The sequence below is a fragment of the Aptenodytes forsteri genome, unplaced genomic scaffold (assembly GCF_000699145.1).
Source record: "Aptenodytes forsteri isolate BGI_AS27 unplaced genomic scaffold, ASM69914v1 Scaffold1, whole genome shotgun sequence".
Taxonomy (NCBI): Eukaryota; Metazoa; Chordata; class Aves; order Sphenisciformes; family Spheniscidae; genus Aptenodytes; species Aptenodytes forsteri.
This window is the reverse complement of record NW_008795035.1, coordinates 8,137,400-8,157,536: the sequence shown is the minus strand read 5'-3', so window position 1 is coordinate 8,157,536 and position 20,137 is coordinate 8,137,400. Positions and strand designations below refer to the sequence as shown.

The 20,137-nt window shown below is 45.8% G+C and overlaps 1 protein-coding gene across 3 annotated transcripts in view; it reads right to left on the bottom strand.

The window, feature by feature from the left end:
• CHD2 (chromodomain helicase DNA binding protein 2) overlaps nt 1–20,137 on the bottom strand; it is an 89,649-nt gene that overhangs the window by 31,826 nt on the left and 37,686 nt on the right. For all 3 annotated transcript variants that reach the window (XM_009276585.2, XM_019471333.1, XM_009276586.2), the window contains 3 exons: nt 10,696–10,903; nt 7,809–7,895; nt 1,288–1,349 (listed from right to left, as the gene is read on the bottom strand). In XM_009276585.2, the coding sequence (XP_009274860.1) occupies nt 1,288–1,349; nt 7,809–7,895; nt 10,696–10,903 (357 nt within the window). The remainder of the gene's footprint in view (nt 1–1,287; nt 1,350–7,808; nt 7,896–10,695; nt 10,904–20,137) is intronic.

Below are 20,137 nucleotides of genomic sequence, written 5' to 3'. Positions count from 1 at the left end.
GCAGGCCATAATTGCGAGAAAAAGTTCAAAACTGCATTCTTGGTTGTTCAGTGAAATGCATGGGGGATTTTATGGCATGATTCTCTGCTTTTAGAAAGAGGCCTTAGTCACCTAGGTTTTAGTTCACATAGGGGCAGTATATCTTGAGTGAGAGTGGCTCTTAACATACTACAACAGTGCTTGTGGGCAGAGCTGTACATCTCACAACTGGGTGGGCAAGTGCTTTAATTTATTTATTTTTCATTTCCACTACTGCATTTCTGAAATGAGCTGGAAAAATCTTAAGAGAAGTGCTCACTTTCACTTACGGAGTACGAGCCACAACATGTACAGTTACATGATTTCCTTGTAGCCCAGAAAATGGAGCAAGAAGTCTCCTGCCATCTAAATTCAGGCAATCGGGTTTCCAAGTGTGAAGCCAAATCACACTGCACCATTAGTGGAAGGAAGCAGGTTCTCTGTGAGCAATTCAGAGCAAAGCTGCAGCTCCAAAATGCCCTTTGAAGGAGCCTCTCTTCTCTCCAAGGGGTGGGGAGTCCACAGAGATTATTCCCCTTGCCCAGGAAAGGTCCATACTACCACAGTCCTCCCTGTGCTTTATTACCTTCCATCCTGTTCTGCACTGGTGTGTACAACTGAATGAAAATTAAAAGACATGAAACAGAAGAGAGAGAGCTGGATCATGTGGCTGTGTTTAAGTTTTCTCCACCAGGCAGCTTGTAGTTCCCTTCAGTTCACTTCAGTGTTTGGAAAAACTAGAAGGTACTTATTAGATGGAAAAAGGCAGTAAAATATTACTGTAAGTGAACTCAGTTATGGTGATCAGACATCCAAAATATCCTTTATGGAAGGTCTTTTGTTCTAGTAGAGGGTTATGAACGATACAGGAGGATAATCTGGCATTTTATTCTCTATTAATCAAAAAGGAGAGAGGAGCAGGGATTAAACTGTTTTTTAAGTATCTCTGAAGGAGAATAAGTAACCTGATGGAGAAGCGAAAGACTGACAACAGAAAGTGAACCCGATTTGTTCGGATTCTGTCACAGGCAAAGTGGGAAAACATAAACAAAAGAAAAGTTGGGAAACTGCATCCATCTGTAGATCCATATTCATACTTCAATTTTAGTCATCCAAAGTATTATTACTGGAAATACTAAATTTTTTTTTTTTTTTTTTACAAGCTCTCCATGTTGACAATGCCTATCAAACAATCCAATACTACTGTTCTGAACAATAAAAAAAAAAGACAAAGTACCACCATTCAAAACCCTTTCCCTAGAAACTTACGTTTTTTTCATTTGCTTCTGGCCTCTTCTTTTTGGGCTCTCATTTTCAGATTCACTACTTGCCTTTAATTGAAAAGAAAGAGAATCAGGTTGTAGGCTTCACTCTGGACTGTCTCCTCAAGGACACAACTGAAACGCATGCACGCGGTCTGAGCTCAGACACAGCTCGACTGCTCTTTCACTGCAGCGCTGGAAGGATGCTTTGGTGCGACGGGGCTGCAAAAGAGCAGGCAGCTCCCCGGCACCGTTCCCTCTGCGCCGCCTCGGCTGCAGGGTTAATGCCACTGTGCTCTCAGCACGAAGAAGGTTGCGCCGCCTCGGCTGCAGGGTTAATGCCGCTGTGCTCTCAGCACGAAGAAGGTAACTCTGCAGAAAGGCTGGAGAGCTCTACTACAACATCTGTTCTGGAGTCCCTGAGCTTGGAATGCGCAAGGCTGCAACCCACCTACCCCTCAGCATCAACCTCCAATACCTGGCAGATGCTGTCTCAGCAGTGGCCAGGCAGACCCGCAGTGTGTGCAATACCCCATGGATTACAAAACCACGGGGTGAATTTAACCCACCAAACCTTGCGCTGCCCGGTGCTGGAGGGAAAACGTACCCCAGAAAGAGAGAGGGAGGGCAGCTCAGCTGCTGCTACCTCTGCCTGCGGTGCAAGGTGAGCATCGCTCCTGCCTGACGCTCGAGAATCAGGCAGCAGCGTGACTTTGTGCTTTCTGGACAGCACTTTCAGGGCCTGCCGCAGTGCTAAGGCTCAGCTATTTTACAAGGTTTTTAACTGAAGTGCAGTGGCTAAATGTACTTTCATGAGCACCCATACTTGCCATTTCAGCAGGAATCCTGCAATATTTGGGGGCATTCAGGCTTAGTTTCTGTGATTGCACAAACTTTCGCAGCCACACAAATGCATTATGATCTTTGCCTTCATTAGAGAAACTTCCTATAAGGAAGGAAATTCTTATAAAAAGACAATATTCCCATCACAAGAGTGTCCTTGCTTTCCTGAGTCACTGAGGACCTGACTGGGTCAGAGCCATGCCCTGCTACTTTCCTTCCTCCTAATCCTCCAGTCTCCACCAGTGAAGTCTCTCTGGCTAAATATATATAGAGATATTCTAACTACTTGATGTACTAATTTAAAAGTGGGCGTCATTAACTCCTACAGACCAAGACAGAAAAAAAAAGAAATCTTTAGGCGGGTTGTACACAACCCCATTTTCGTAAAAACTAGTCAACCGTAGAAACAGATTACCACACAAATAACACCCCTCAACCAACAGATGACTTCGCCTTATACACTTGCCCCAGAAAACACAAATCGGCAGGGAGAAAACTGAAGAAACCAATGTGAGATTTCTAAAAGAATATTAAAATGATAGAAGTAGTCTCCAAGACTGCTTGCTCTACACACTTACTGGAAATCTTCCATTTCATACTGCTTTTTGCTGTAGTATTCAGCTTTAGCTCTAGGTAATGTCTGTCCATCACCACGGGTACTTCAGTTTGCATCTCCCGGTACACCCACCACCCTCCTAGCTACAGCTAGCAAAGCTTACAACTGAAAGCTGTTCACACAAGAATTTTGTGAAATGGTGTGATCTGCAACATGAAAAAGTTGAGGCTCTGGAGAGCCATGGCCCACCCCTCTTGCTTTCTTTCTGTATCCTTTATTTCCATTTTCCAGCTTCCCTTCCACCAACAGAAATTTCCTTCTCGCTTGCATCAGTGTTTCCATTAAAATATACTGAAATACTGGATGCCATGTTAGACCAAAAGCTTTGCTGAATTTCATCGTGGTTTGGTGTCAGATTTAGATGTGACACAACACCACCTTTTGCACTGTATCTTACTACGAACACATGTTCATTCACCTGTTTCATGGCCCTGCATGAAATCCCTGTCTCATAGACCAAGCATCCAGGAAGCAAGTGACCGGCAAACACCATGGAAAGCTATGCCTACCCTTGCAACATAAGCCAAGCATTCCACAGATTTCAATTTCGACACAGCTAAGTTTAAAAGTCCTCATTTTCTTTTTCTCTTTTAATCTCTTATACGCTTTCTGAAGCGTGCCGCTTTGCCACTCCAATTTTGGCATGTTTTTCGAGAGCTGTCCCTAAATGCACGTTTACTTTTTGTTGTCTTTTGGCAAACCACAGGTAGAGAGAGGTGGATTTTTCTTCTGCTCTGCGTCAGAGATGATCAGATTTGGAGAAAACCAAATACAACCTTTGGTTCTTTGAAAGTAACTCCACTTCTTTGCCAAAAACCCGTTTTTCAAGTTTCTAGTGTCCACTTCCCTACTGCCTCTACTCTTCCCCTGCTCTGTCACTGTCTCTACAAAGCTGATGCTCATCTCTTAATGACTCGTCTTGTCCTCATCTCTTTCTGCCTTGAAAAATGTAACTTGTGACTGCAATTCAGCCGCCTTCAGTTACGTTTTTCAAAGACACCATTGTCTTTTTTGGATATGTGTCAAGCCCAGCTCTATCTCCTCTGACACTGCCAGTCCCCAGCCTGAGTCATCTGCCTGCCTTGCGCTCCCACATCCTCCCTGCCCAAGTGCCGGGAAGCGCCGTGCCTGCAGCCCCGCGCGCAGTCACCGGTGACTCAGCCTCTCCTCCCCGCTCCGTCGCCTACCACCAACCCGTGTCTCCTTCTCACCAGCTCCTCCTGGCATCCTGACCCTGGGGTGCCAGGCTCCAGCCCCTGGCTGAAAGCTGCTTTCTACCATTTTATACGTAAATAATAATAAAATTTATTTTAAAAGCATAAGCACATTTTAGCAACCTCTTAATTCCGCTTAAATCCACATTTCAGGACCCAGCTGCAAAACTCTACGCTGACTTGCTCAAATCAGCCCAAGGGTGAGATTTGCACCTCTGCCCTGGACTCTGCAGCACAAACAGAGCTTGTGCTTGTAACACCCCGTTATCAACATCAACCCACAGGCTCGGGCTGGTGGTAAATTCCTCGGTTAAGGAAGTGCAGATGATAACCAGGGAGCTGGGAGCACACCAGGTCCAGAGCACGCACCCGAGGTCCTGTCTGCACTCCAGCCTGACACCCATTGTCATCAGGAAGCAGACTGGTTGGGAAATCGCAGGCAACTTGAATTTTAATAACGTCACCTCCCTGAATGTCACAAGCTAAGCTGACAAAATCTGTTTTCAGTCCCCACCAGGGTTTCTGTCAACCCAGCAAGAGATGCTGGGTGCACACTCCTCACTCTCAGAGCCTGAGTACCAGCACTGGCAAAACTCTGCCAGGCTCAGGCTGCCCCTCCGGGGTGCTGCTGCTGTGGCCAAGGAGGAAGATGACTTGCCTTCCCTAGTTCCCCTTTCCCCTACCAAACACTATAAACATGCCCAACTTATTCTGGCACCACTACTTCCAACTGGACTAGGAACTGGCCTCTTACAATTTGCTTTCCCCACCTCCACCTGAAGGGATCAGCCTTCCCTCTCCATGCCTCACTGATGCCTCCCATCTAATTTATTCTTTCTCTCTCCCAGCACTTAAAAAAACGCACACTTTTACTAGATTAAGTATGCTGTATTTTGCTGTGGAACAGTGCTGTACAAAACGTAATGATGCTGCGTATGCAGCACCAAGCAGGGCAATGCAGCAGCAGCTTTAAAGTTCTGGTCCTACAGATGGTCCACAAGCACCCTCACTGCTAGCCTAGGGCAGGAGAAGCAGAGACTCAAGGCCACTGGCATGGTCAAGGGGAGCCTCTTGAGCTCGTGCTGCCTAGTAGGAGAGACGAAGACTTGCTTAAACAGAGGCAAGAAATATTTCAGACTAAAGTCAAAGGGAGGATTTGCTCATTTCAGGCTTAACAGAGGCCAAGCTCTAGTGCTCCAGAAAAGCTGGAGAATCTCAGCTTGCCAAGTTAGTTTTCTTGTTTGCTGAAGTTCTCTCTCCCAGTGATACCAGTAGTGTTTAAACTTTCCGCAAAGACAAGGCAAAGCATTAATCAAAATACAAATGAGCAGGAATTTTTTTCAATAATAAAAACAACTGTATTTTGGGAACACCTCTGGTGCATGACTTGTGGCCTCTCTCTCACAGAAAAGATGCCATTTATTACTAACTCCAATCTCAAACCATCCTTTTTATAGCAAAAAGACTGTGTCTGTTTTGGGCACATTTATTTCTCGACTGCCCCAGAATACTCTGAAAGGCACCTGGCTCTGCATGTCTCACTTCCCCTGGCTGAAACCTGAAGCTGATTTATTAACTGCAAAGAAAATGCAAGTACTGTTTTTACTAAAAAACTCACATGTGCTCTTATTCCTGGAGACAGCTCTAGTCCTCTGAGCAGCTCTGTACCCCTATGCAAAACTACACTTTCGCTTCCTGATCTTTCAGCCCGTGCCTCAGTATTGATCGCAAGTTATCACCCTCTCTGATTGCAGCTCAGAGACCTACACAACGTGCCCGGTGGCCTCCAGGCAGTTCCCACAAGGCAATCATTTCTAACACAGAAATAACCCTGCCCAAACTGCTGGTCTCAGAGGACAGACTAGTGATTGAACCACCTCCACCTACGCATGATCTCCCCCGAGTAGGGCGAGTCACGGGGCAGCACACGGGGAGGTGGGAGGTGTGATGGCTGATTCTTGTTCTGCACTCTGAGCCTGCCACGCTGCCTGGGCAATGCTGTTTGCTAATACCGCAGAGAAGTGTTAGGGAAGAAGGCAATTAAAAGCTCCTAGACACTGTGCTGGAAGTCCCAAGCAGCAAGCGACAGGAGCAGGTCACTGGTGACAGGATTAACCCTGTAAAGGTAAAAAGCAATCTTAAGAGGTGTCAAGCGCCTTGGGTTTCTGCCAGCTCCAGCAGCAGCAAGGAGTGCTCAGCACCATGCAGGCTCGAGCTATGCTATTTCCTCTCTCTTGGTGTTTAGGTCTTCCAAAAGCAAGACTTTCCATCTCCTCCTGCTCTTTGCGAGGCCCCAGCACTGTGCTCCTGAAACGTCACACCCTCCATCGGACTCTGCTGCAGATGGGAGTTGCCCTATGGGGACCAGTCAGTGTTGCTTTGGGGAGGGCTATGGGGACCAATCATTGTTGGTTTGGGGAGGGGGGGGGGAAGGGGTGGTCCAATTTTGTTAATTTTGGCTTTCCATTTCACGAAGGTGGCAGTGGGGGTATTTGGAGGACTTTTTTTTTGTTTTTTACAATATTTTGTGGTATAGCAAAGTTTTTACATCTTGGATTTTTTTTTTTTTTTAAACTTTATCGTACCTTAAGTAGTAGGAAATAAAGATATCGAAAAAGAAAACAACATTTGCAAAACCACGTAATATTGTAAAACAAAAAAAGACGGGACTTACCTGAGCCCCTAACAGGGCACTCGGGTCTGCAGCGGAGGTCTGTGGTGGGTGTGACATCGCCAGCACAGTGCATGCCGGGGCATCGCACAGAGAGGCGGCCAGCGAGCCTGGGCTTTGCCGAACTTGAAAAGGAAAACAAAAGCTAAGTCAATGACGTGCCCCAAGCCCCTTCTTAACCTGCTGCTATGCGGGACATCCAGCACAGGAGTCTGGGGGGGGGGCAGGTGGTGACACTGGGGGTGCCGCAAGGCTCAACGATAACGTATCAGAGCAAGGAGCCAGAGACCTGTGTTTGCCGCACGACTTGGACCCCTTGAGCATCCAAACACACATTTCGGCGGCAAAGCACAAATAGCCTGACCATCAGAGAGCACCACTGGGCTCCGCTCTGCTGAAAATCTGGCTGCTTATCTTCAGATTCCCAACCACGTGTTTTTGTACCTAGGTCTAAGCCCCACGCTCTACTTTCGGTCTAAGCCTCTCTCTGGTTTTCTTTCCCCTCTGCTACAGCTACTCAACCTTCCTGAAGACATGCAGATGAAAAGCTCTATGCAGAAAGCCTGTTAGATGCAAATGAAGGTGACAGCTAATTCCCACATCTTCAGAAAAAAACCAATGTTCTGAAAAAGGAACAATTAGAAGGTTTGTCTGCTAGGCTCTGACCACTGTCACCTCCAACTGAAGCATAAAAGACTCCCCAATATTCAACCAAAGAAAAGTGATGGTTCATAAAGCTGAATACACACAAATGCATTTATCAGCGTGATCCATTCCGGGATGGGCAACAATGACTGTTTTGTTGTTGTGAGGTGCTTCTGGGAAGTTTCCTTTATTCCTGCTCAGATTTGTGTTGTGTTTTGTTTTGGTTTTGTTTTTTTATACAGTCTCATTCTCTCCAGGACATTTCTACAGCAGAGCATGACTTGCATTACGCCCCATTCCAGCAATCAGATCAGTGCATGCAGATCTCAGCCCACGCAGTGTCTCGCTGACTCCAGAGGTCTCAGGCCAAGCGGATCCAACTGCAGGACTGGGACCTTAACTGTGAGCTCCAACATCCACACACCAAGCTAGGACTCGGTGTTTACAAGGCAATGCAGACGAGACCTGCCTTTGCTCTTTGGGTTTGGTTGTGTTTATATGTTCAGTAATCCCTCATCCTTTTTTTTTTTTTTCCTTACCTCATCTTTTATATTAAATCGCGATGGTTCTTGTCTGCTTCGGTTTGACCTCCTAACCCCATAAACATCAGGATATTCTTCCCACATCTGCAAAATAAACAGACCATCAGAAGGCCTGCTTCACCCCAATTATTTCTGACATTTTAGAGAAGTTTGATGGTGAATGTCTGTTTGTTTTTAAAAAAATCAACATAAAACCATTAGGGAATTAGCAACCAGTAGACGGACACTTTAAAAAACTGGCTGAAAAGGATTATAATTATTTTGGGGTATTTGGTAACACTCTAAAGCAGCATGTTTTATCTCAGCATTATCTTTATAGTACCCTTTATTTCCACCAGGGTACAAATTACTCTCCAGCTCATTCACGCTGAAGGACAGAGCGTTGAGATAGCCAGCCTCTGCAAGCAATGGTGCTGAAGGTAAGGAGGCAACACCTTGCACATGGAATGAACGGACGTACCAACACAAAGGGACAATTCACTGTTGCTAACAGCTTCCACCACAATTCCTTTCCATAGGGAAAACCCCACCAGCTGCCTGACAAGCCCGGTGAGGAGACATCGCCAGCAGCAACTTCCAAAGTGAATTGTGTGGCCCAGCCTGGATGGCAAACAGACCAGGGCACCCTGTCCTTTGGCGAGGCAAGGTGGCAGGACTACCGGTTCTTCTCCTGAATGCACTGATGCGAATGCGGTTTGGCAGCGCAGGACATGTGGATGTGCAGAGCCGACTACTGGGAATGGTTGTGCTCTATTTGCTGTAACCAGGCCCTAAATAGTTTAAGACACTGTATAACAGCATGCATTTGTTCTTGCTGGATGGACAGGAGGAGAAGGGGGAGACAAGAACTGATGCCCTGAGGGACATGAGTGTAGAGCTGTGTTGGTGACACAGGACACCAGAAGATTTACAGGGCAGATACAAACCACCAACATGCCTTTCAAACACCTACACCAACGATCCCTCTCTCCCTCAGCAGAGCTTATCCTCTTACAGTTTTCTAAACCTATTCATTCTCCTTCTGCTTCTCTCTCCCTCCAGTCCTCAAATGTCTCTGCAAGCCACTGGCAGGTAAAGGAAATCAAAATACACTGCCAGATGCAGCAGCGACTTGGGTTTGAGCGCGTGATGAATACAAGGCTGCAGCCCAGCAATTTTTCTGCTACTGTTAAAGGAGTAATGGGATAACACTGCAACAGACAGATTGTGAAGGTGTGTACCTGTTGGGCATACAAGTACAGAGATAAATTCACATGAAAGAAAAACTCAAAATACTCCTCGAACCATCTGAAGAACTTGTCCTTTCATCTTTTAAATGGCAGAGTTGTTGGATGAGGGATCGACTCCTGTGACAAATCTGAATAGCACCTAATGCAAATTAACCTCACCTTCATGGGTGTATCTAGACAGAAATACAAAATAAACAATAATATAATAATTAATTGCATTGGTTATTCAAGCGGAACAGGTAGCAACACGCCTAGGTTAGACCTAGCTAAGGAAAACACCCATTAACAGAGAAATTAAGGAAGGGAGAGGCTTTCTTATTAGAGGGTGCCCTGATCTTTGTGTTTCATCCATGCTAATTATCACCGTGCATATGAATGTGCTCCCTCATAGGATAATTTTAATGTTTATTGTTAGGGACATGCTCTTAGAAGCCCACAGAGGAAAACTTCCTTCAGTCCCCACTTATCAACAACATAACAGAAATTTGAATACTGTGTTACCACAACTGCCTTATGAACGCATCCTTCCTTGCCAGTCTAAACACAGGAGATTTGGCCACCACCTGAGCCAACAGCCTAGAGATTTGCGAGAGGGAGAAGCTGGTAACAAAATCCTTCACTTCTCCCTTGCAGGTAGATGGGGAGCGCAGGCTGCAAGCACTGTCCTTCTCAGTCTTTACACACATAGCGACTTTCTTCATAAAACTCACTCTCATGAGCAAGCTGTGCAAAGGGCAAGCCACAGCTAAGAAGAACAGGATAGTTACACACCACAAAGAAAACAAAAAAATAACTGACCTAACCTGATTTTCCTCTTTCCAAGTAAACTCAGTTCACCGAGTTCCTGTCTCCAAATGGGTATTTGGGCTCCTCTTTCTCACCTCACACCACACTGTGTTACTCAGGTGCCTCCATTCCTCGGGTAAAGCAGGTATCCAAGGCACAGCTTCTGCACTGGGCAGCAGCTCACCAACCAGAGGGACACCACATGCATTAAACACCTGCAATCCCTTTTCCTCCTGTGCAGCAACAGGTGGAGGGCAAACCTGGTTATTTGAGGGGGGTATTGCTGGGGGTAGCTAGGAAGCTGTAGAAAAAACCACAAGAACCACTGTTCTGGACATAATAAATAATAAAAGTTAAATAGCTTTTTTTTTCCTCCTCCTCTTTTTTTTTTCCTTTACTTTTTTCAAAGAGGAAGACAGTGATGGAAACAAACCAAAGTGGCCCAAATCCTAGACAAGCATTCTCCTGATTATATATCACATAGGGAAGCTTTACTACTTCTGAGGGAGAGGAGAGACAGGAGAGAGGAGTGGAAAGACGGAGGGAGAGGATGAAATGACAGGGTCGTGTATTGATGACAGGCGCCTGCCCCTTATTCGCACCAGTCAGCCCCATCGCTACCTATGTGGTGCCCAAAGGGTTGTCCCATCAAACGCACAAGCTCCTGCTCACAAGGATGACACCAGCAGGGCACAAGCACACAGACCAAACAGCCAACGAGTGACGTGGGGACACCAGAGGTCAGAGGCTGTTTGGTCAACATGCAAAGTGGTAGGGAAGTTGAAGACAGCTTCGTTAAGGTCCTGCTTTCTGCCCTTTCGTGGTGGGTACAAGGGTAACATGGCTATGCAGAGCAGCAGGGGCAATACCTTTTTAACATCTGCTATCCTTTCCTTCTTAGAGGCCGGTTTTTCTTTGGTTTCAGGAGGGGTCTGCTGGGATTTCGAACCCGTTGATTCACTTTCTGATTCAGACTGACTTTCAGAGGACTCCGAGCTGCTGTTTGACTCGCTGCCCTGCTCACTTTCAGACTGGCTTGCAGAGTCAGAGCCAGAGGCTTCTTCGGATGCTGAGTGACTGATGGTAGAGAAAGAAGAGATTACAATTTAACTGTACTGTCACAGCTTTCAAATAACGCAGCAAGCAAACCTGAGCCAAGCCCAAGCTACAATAATAGGCTTGGAATAGCCTAAACGCAAGTGTGAACCGCATTGTCCCAAACGGACACTCTGCACTGGCATACTGAAGCAGAAACAATTCCTTCCCAGGACAGGCACTGAACACATGGGCAAGAGTGCAGGCTCCAAATCACTGTAAGTATCTCCTGCTCATCAGCCAAAACAAGAAGAGTGGCGGTACCATGAAGAGAAGCATTAGCAATACCAGCAGCATAGGTCCTCCAGGGAGGATCTGGCTTGCTCAGAGCAAGCAAGAATAAGATATATTGGGAGCTGGAGTGCCCAGAAACCACCCTTCTATATTAAAGATAAGCAGTTGCTCCAGCATGGCTCTCCACTACACCCTAGTACGGCCGGTGGTTCAAAAATCCAACATCCAATTTCTGAAAGAAGCCAGCACCAAATACTGTATACATAATACTATATATTATAGTAAGTATCGTGTTTCTTGCAAAAAGAATAAATTCAGCAACAGAGCAGCAGAAAGGAGCTTAATACAGGCATGTGGCTGGGGCAGTTCCTGTTTAAAGGATTACACCAGTGCTGTGAAGACTGCATTTCTCAAGTAGCCAATAATGGGAGAGCAGAACATCAAATAGGTGTATTTCTTTTTTTTTCCTTTACATTAAAATGGGTTAATATACAGAATATTCACTTAAATGCAGGCTCCTCAGCAAAACAAAGAGAGGTCAAACTATTTTAGGTGGCCAAAATACTCAAATACCTTTGCCCAATCACTCCAACTTCTATTTTTCATTTAAAATCCAATTAAAACAGAAAACTCATTACAACATATAACATACATGCTAGTACCACGGCATTACAAATCCCACTCTGTCACAAACTAAAAAGCAGTGCGGCAATAACAATACTACAAACGTTTTGAACAAGGAGCATCTCTTTCCAAGTCAGCTCTTGATCTGCAGCTAGATGCTTTCATAAAATTTAAGGGCATGCTGCAGATATAACATCATGAAGAGAAGAATCAGGAAAACTTTGCAGAGGGAAACCATATTTTTAATTTTTCTCCTTCTGTACAAAACTACAAAAGTAACAAGATACGTCAAAAGATCTGCTCAGATTTTACAATTCAAGAAAGAAATAATACAAAGACAAAAAAGCAAAAGCATGTGTGCAATTACATACAATTTTACAGAAATCAACCCACGCTATAGAGACGGGATCACTAGAGTCAGCTACTATTCATAGGTATATCCACCTACAAATAGGGCTAATTTACACCATGGAAAGTTTTCTACTCTCAGATAAAAATTCTTAAGGTATGTGTGAAATCTAACGGGGCTGGCCCCCAGCAGCTCGTGCATCAGCAGAGCTGCTCCTGCCTCCCCGCGCAGCGGCTCAGCTCCTGGCTGCCGTCTCCCAGGGAGCGGGCAGAGGGCAGCAGCCGAGCGCCGCGGGAACCTGCTCCAGAAATCCCTCCAGCACAGGGCACGCAGCCAGGCTCCCAGCCGCCATTTTACAGCCATCCCTCTTCCACCATCTTGCGATTTCATTGCTGTGGCAGCTGCTGCTCTGGGTCTGTCCCGAGTCCTAAAATGGAAGGGTGCAGCATGCGCAGGGAAAAAAAAGTGATGAGCGAGAATTTCTAAGACTGAAGTAACAGAAACGGAGCCTTTTCAGGAAGGATCGGAGGGTGAGTCGTCACCGATGGTTGCTGGTTTCATCGTCCCAGCTTGGCTTCGAAGGAGATGGGGGTATCGCATCGCTCCCTCCTAGCAGGGCTGGAAAATCGAGTTGAACTACCACCCTTCCAGGCCGCCCAGTCGCTCCTGCCTGTCCCACTCCTATCCATGACAACCAAAGGCACAGCCCCACGCACAGCCGTCTCGCTACGCCCTGCAGCTGCCTGTCCCTTCCTCTACGTTTTCTGCAGCTTCCAGTTCCCTCTTCTCCACCATCGCTGTGCTCTCCTGCTATGTCCCACTGCCAGCACCATCCACCACATCTCTCCCTGCTCACCTGCTGCCCTGCAGCTCTCCGCACCGTTTCTCATTGAGCACGTCCATGGATCTGCCGACATCTGCTCCCAACATCCCGCTCAACCACATTGCTTTGCAACCCAGTCTACTTAGAGCGAGTGATGAAACTTCTCTGTTGGAGAATTTTCAGAGTTCCAGGTTTTTTTCAAGAAAACCAAGGGAATTTTATTAGGAAGCATTGCCACACCACTCGTGGAAACAACGCTCCAGCAGCTCTGGGGACAGCCAGTTTCCACAGGCAGGGCTCGGCAGGACACTGTCCCACAGAGCCTCCTGTCGGGATGGGGACTCGACCTCCACAAAAGAATGGGATCTGGAGGCATCCAAACCTCTACTGTCATGATGCAGGCCCTGGTTGAGTCATGTTGGCACCCCATGTTCCACAGGGATGCACGAAAGAGGAAGACACTTTTCTTCAATCAGATTTATTAGCAATAGCTGGAAGAAATTATAGCCACCCAGGCTAGACTGAGGCCAGACAGTTTTGGCAGTATTTGTTTAAAGGCAGAACAGTAATTACTGGCCTCCTCCCACTCTGGAGCTCTTTGCTTCTCAAGGCCCTAAGCTTTATTTCAAGGACACAGCCTTTCTGCACATCAACAGCCATAATTCATGTGCTTTATCCACAACATTATCTGGACACTATAATTCTTTTTTTTCAAGATGTGAACTGTGTCATCTGAAAAGAGGGCGACTTCTCTAGTGACAGAGACAGATGACATACACATCCGCATGTACAGGTATGCACGCACTTGCCCTACTAAGGAAAGAAATGTAGAGACAAAGTGGTATGTCCTTTTGAAGGCTGTGGCAAATAATTCTTTTTTAATAAACAACCTGTTATCAAGGAAAAAGGATACGTCCTTGTCTTTATTTCTACATTGATAGAATAAAAAAAGAGAACTGAAAAGGCTAATTCCATAAAATAATCTTTTCTAACTATCACCAAGACAATCAGGAAGCATTTCTACCTGTCAACAGAGTATAATGTTGCTAATCCTTTATATGTCAAGCCAGGCCTTACACTGTACATAACTGGAGATTTAAGTCCTCTTTTCAGAAGTTATTTTTGGAATATGCCCTGCTTTAATGCCCCTAAGTTAACATCCAAACAAGACCTACTTTCAATTAAACTGTAAGTGGGGGATAAGCTACGATTGTTGCAAAATCATGATTCAACCAGTCCACCCCCCTCCAAATTCAGCAGAGAAACACCCGTGAACATCAAGAAAGCTACAGTTGGACCGTTAGTAACTCCCTTGAAGTGAGAAACTCCTATAAAAATTGACATCTGCTAAGACTCGGCCAAATATGTTCCCCTGGTTTCTAAGAAATACTTCAGGCTATAATTCTGTATTAAGAGCCTGCTCCTGACTTGAGGGGGAAGAAAACCAAATCATCCCTTACCAAGAAGGACACGTTTCTTCCAAGAAATAAGTAGCTGAACAGCAGTGATAAGACCCTTTACAATCAGGCATCTAAGTTTACAAGGCAATTACAGCATGCCTGAAGTCTCCAGCCTTAGCGTTTAATATTTCACATATGACTTCATTTTATAGGGAATCATCTTTGCTAACAGCAACAGAACATTTTATAAGCTCCCAACAAGTACAAACAGTAGATATGTTTCCAGAAGGTGCAAGACAAGCTGAAAAAATGACCCAATACGCTGTTTCTGGAACCAAGAGCTGACATGGGAATGGCTCTAACTGGGACCATTCTGCCCCAGACTTTAAAATTTGGCTCTTGAAGGACAGAACTTGAATTCAGCCAGGGGGATAAAAGAGGATTAATGATCCAAGACCCTCCCACAAGCCAAGCTCCTCCTAGCTTTAAGAACTGTTTTGAACATTTTGAATCTAAACAAGTTTGAATCCAAACAGCAATGTTCCACTGGACTTCGCAAGCTCAGCAGGGACTCAGCACCAGCGAAACTACCCCATGCAGGCTCGAGAAGGTCCTTGGCACAAACTCCCAAGGCTGAATAATATCAAGGGCTGGATAATACCAGAAACCAAGTTTATTGTTCCCCTCCAGCAAACATACACTTAACTCTTATGCGTTGTCGGACACAGCTTCACGTGTCCTGTGGATAACTGACACCCAGGTGTCCATCCACATCTCGGCTCACTGCCACCAAAAGGCCAAAGGCAGGTAGCTGGGAGACACCTCCTCCCCTCTCCCACCCATCCTCACTCTACACCCCATGTTCCCAGTACTCACCTTGTGCTTATGCCAGCACTGGCTAGGCTGCTGGACTCCTCCATGAGCCACTTGAACTTGATAACACATCAGAAGACTAGCCCAGAGAAACAGCAAAATAGGTCTCTGCTGGCTTAGCAAGTAAATGAGGACCAAGCCTTTACAAGAATCAGGAACACTGGAAGTATACTACGTTTGGTAGCATAGATGAGTTGCAGAGGAGAAAAGGGGCAAGCAAGACCCCAATTTTGGAGCAGCAGCAAGCCAGCTGCAAGCCAGCCACTCAGTTTGGCCACCCCTGGGTCCTCAACATCCCTCTCTGGCAGAGCCAAGCAAACGGTCTGCAAACAGCTCAAACATTCCAATTCCGTGGCAACCTTCAAACATACACGAGTGGGGTCATGTGCTGGAACCCCAGGTCAGCCCACCTGACCTGCTGCCATATGGTGCTACTGACCCACGACACGGCAGCGGGCAGCCGAGCTGCAACTCTGAAGTGAGCAGGATGTCTTCTCCAGACCAGGTGTATCTGTCAGATCCAGCCCTATGAGTGCAGAGGCTTCTCAGCCCCCGCAGCTCTTCAGCAAGGGCTGCCAGCCTCACCCATCCACCAGTGGCACCGACTCCAGATTTACTCTAAAGGTCAGATCAGCAAAGCCAGTGGAGGCCACCAATTTAAAACTATTTAAACAGATGCGTCTTCCTAAAGTGACCTACACAGAAACTGCTGTACATGCAATGGGACAGTGACAAACCACAGAAGATGCTAACACACTGACCCAGCTGAATACTGTGTTGCTGTTTAACACTTCCTTTGAATATCTGATCTATAAATGTGATCTTCCCTATTATATATAAACATATATCGCAAATAAAAACATGCACCATCAGTTAATGTTAATGCATGCACCCAAGTCACACAGCAGCTGTTAAAAAGCACCAAACCACATTAAATTTCACCTCTAGGCTAAACAAGTCAGGGATAACAACACAAGACAGATTCTAGCCATAGATGATCTGATTAAGAGAGGACTGAGAACTTCATGGGATCTATCCCTTGCCTTGGGATAAAATATGACCAAATGCTATAGTAAGCATAGCCAAGGCCATACAGACAGTACATGGAGCTTGCAGGAGAGCTAAGTGAATGACACTCAGATTGTGATACTGAAGATAAACTCATTCCTAGCTTTTTTAGTTCCCTTTATTTTATTCTGAAAGTCTATTAAAAAGTGATTGGTGCTTGCCTGTCTCTCAAGGCAAAGATTTTCTGAGTGATAAAAGTTGAGAAGGGTCAGTCAATGCAAGAGGTTTTCCCAACTTATTTCCTGCAGGCAGAGGAGGGAAGGGAGGGAAGAAAAGTATTCCTGCTCTTCTACTACCATGCACGGTATGTATTTCTAACCATGATCTGTCTCAAAGCAGGGACTTAAACTGAAATATACTACTAAACGCAGCCAGGCTCTTCATACTGCTTAGAAGCGAGTCTCAAACAACTTTGAACACTGACAGTATAATTTGAACAACTCTGGGCAGGCTTTCAAGGGGCACAACAAACACCCCCAAGGTTACAGGGTTGCCCCTGCCAGATAACAAACATGTCCTTCAAAAAACAGAAAAATATTTCCCCAACCTCATTTTGTGACCAGCAACTATTTTTTCTTAAATAGGCAAGTGAGAAGAGTTACCATGGAGAACATACACATTTTCCACATGTGACTGCAAACCTTGCTTGCAGAAGATGGGTGTTAATTACATTTACACAGCACTAGGCACAATAGGGCCATGGTGCTACCGTAACAACTGAGGGATTATGCACTCAGCAGGTATCCTATCTAAATAACCATCTGAATTGGGTTGTGCCGGGTTTCCAGCCTGGCTCAAAGGAGGGGAAGGGGAGGAGGCAGAGGGAAATCTTCACACACATTCTGACCACCGCTACTCGCCCCAGCACAGGACTCCCAAACGCCAAAGGCAAAGCAATCCTGAGTACACAGTGAGCTAAATATATCCCTCGCTGCTCTGCTGCAGCTCCCTGTAAAGCACATTGGGCTATCTTGAATGACAAGTATTTTCCAAAAGTGGGTTTTTTTTTCTCCACTACAAAGACACCACATTATGCTTGCATAAGCAAGCAAAACGAGCAGTTCATTCATGATTGGGAGAGCTGGCGCTCTCGCTCTCTGATCTTTGAGCCAGAGGCTGAAAATGCCTGGGATGTTTAGTGGGAAAAGAGAAAAAGAAAAGAAAAAAAAGCACAGGGACAAAAGGAGTCAAAACCTGTCTGCTTCATTAAGAAGCCCCATTGAGAATCCCCAAAGGCAGCATCCTTCCCCCTCCCTGCACAGAAAGGGAAGGACAAGGAAGGACAATTGCAGTTCTCGGGATTTTGAAAAGGGCCCATCTCTCTCTCCCCGGGGAAGGCGGCAGAGCGTTTCAGCCCTCCACATCCACCATCCGCGGGAGGACCCAGGCTGGCTCCTGGCAGCACCCACCGCTGGGCACCTCCTCACACCCGCAAACGAGAGGAGCCCAGGGGCACACACCTTCCCCTAAGGCCGAGCCAGGGCCGGGGTTAACTGGCTGTTGCCCTCTGCCATTCCAGCCACAGCTTCTGCTTTGTCACAGCAGGGGACAGCCAGGCTAAAGCTCAATGGCATCACAAAAGGAACTCTGCACACAGGCAGCATCCGACTTTTTGTAAAGGACATGTAGAAACATGGCGGGGGGGGGGGGGGGGGGGGGTTAGGGCAGGACTGGAGTGCACACAAATTTTGGTTTAAATCAGTACAGAAAGGGTGGTTGTTTTTTCTTCCTTAACATTTGCAAACTTCCTTTAAGACCTAACAGATTAAAGAAATGCAGTAAAATATGGAAATTTAGGACCCAAAAATCATTAACAAGAACATGAAGGTGCACAGATTCCTTTCTGGTTCCAGATGACCTGCAGTTCAGAAAAGGGAAGCCTGACCTGGCCTGAGGGTTTTATTCCAAGTGACTGTTAAAAGCTGTTTTTAACCAAGAGATTTAAGGCTCATCATTAAGCCTCCCTTTTACAGACAGCACATGGCATTCTAAGCTCTCAACTGGTGACAACTCTAGTTGTTAAGAGCAGAGGTTCCTCCCCATGAAAGAGATGCAAATGACTCCTATAATATATTAGCAATTCTATTAAGTCATCTATACCTAGCAATAAAACTTGCAAGAAACACAGTTACAACACAACTTTTTCCTAAGGAGCCAGGTGTTCTGGAGTCAGTGGATTCTCGACATTGCAACACACGTGTTCACAGCCAGGGTAAAGGTTCATGAGCAATGAAGTGTTCAGCATCCCGTCTGTGAAGCACCCAGTACTTGGCAAACATACTCCACAGAAGCCCTGCCAAGATGAAACACCATGCGAGCATTACCAGCACAATACCAGAAGGGAATCGGGGATCACCGTTTCAAACTTTTTATTTTTTTAATCTTAGAAGTCAAGGCCAGAAAAACACATACTACAGCATAGATCATCTCAGTCCACAGGTAAATATAAAGCAAGCTGTATATTGGAAATTATAATTTAGCACCAGTGCTGCACAAGCAGTCATGTAATAAGAGCTACTGCACATTTGGAAAGACTCATCAACATTTTGCTTCTTATTATATCCAAAAGACACTCCCAGCTCCAAGTAAAGGAGGCATTAACCGTGTGACAGACTTACAAAAGCTTATTGCAAGTCACTAGATGTGCATTTTTCATCTAGCCTTTTTTGCTTTCATTTCAAGGATCCTTTACAGGATATAGAGGCAGACTTTACAAGCACACCACCACCTGTTTAAAGAGCATCTTCAAATGGCATTTCAGCACACATCTTAATAAAAACACACCAGAAAAATTTATGTAAGACACCATGTCAGTAGAACAGTACATCCTTTGCTAGAAGGCTGCTTATATCTAATTATGGTAATCCAGGCCATCCCCTCCCCCAGTGCCATTCTGTTTGTATTTATTTTTCTTGAAGGAGAGATAATGCAGAACAGAATCTTTCTCCATCCATCATCACCCTCCTGAGCTGGATTTCAGCTAGGGGCAATGGGACATTTAGAAGGGCTTCTCCATCTTCAGAACTTAACAGCCTAATTTAACATCGCAATTCCTGCTGGAACTGTTGTCTGCAACACGAAACAAGATACAGTGGATATGCACACCTCCAGGTTATATATCAGGAGATTCAATTTCAGCATAAGCTGCCAAACCCACCTAAAGTAGGTTTACTTTGGCTGTCTCGAGTTCAAAAGAAGCAAGGCCATAGCATCAGAAGCTTCAGTTCAGTCCCTACACTCCTGCTCACAGTCCCAGGTACTTAACCACATGGCTAGTCTCACTGCATCTGCCACCGGTACCCTCATCTGCTCCTTAAAACTAACAGTGATAAGCCTGAATAAAGAGACATGCCAGTATAAAAATTCCTCAGAGGCAGGCTTAACAACTCAGTAACCTGCTAATCATATGAACAGCTTTCTGAGATGAGGGGTGAAACATGAAAACAAAGATGGGAACTTGTTTCTCCCCATACCGTGTTGGAGAGATTAAAATTAAACATCACTGCCTCCCTGGCCCTCCCTCCGAGCCCTCTCAAAGCTCTAACACAAAGTTAACAGTGGAAATGTTTGTTCTAATGCAAAATGCAAGTGTAGTTATTGCAGCCCAAATGTGGACAGCCACGCTGCTCTCAAGACACACACGTGATATCCCGTGTTCTCAGAAGTGCCATCCCCTACGAGCAGTCGGGGCATGCCCCTGTGGCACTGCAACACGACATTATTTCTCCGAGCCGTGGGAGAGTTCGGCTTCAGCTCATATAGGAAATGGGGGAAGGTGCAGATAAGGGCAACTGTTGCCCTCAAAGTACAACAGGTGAAACATCAACCCAACAGAAAGCGGAACA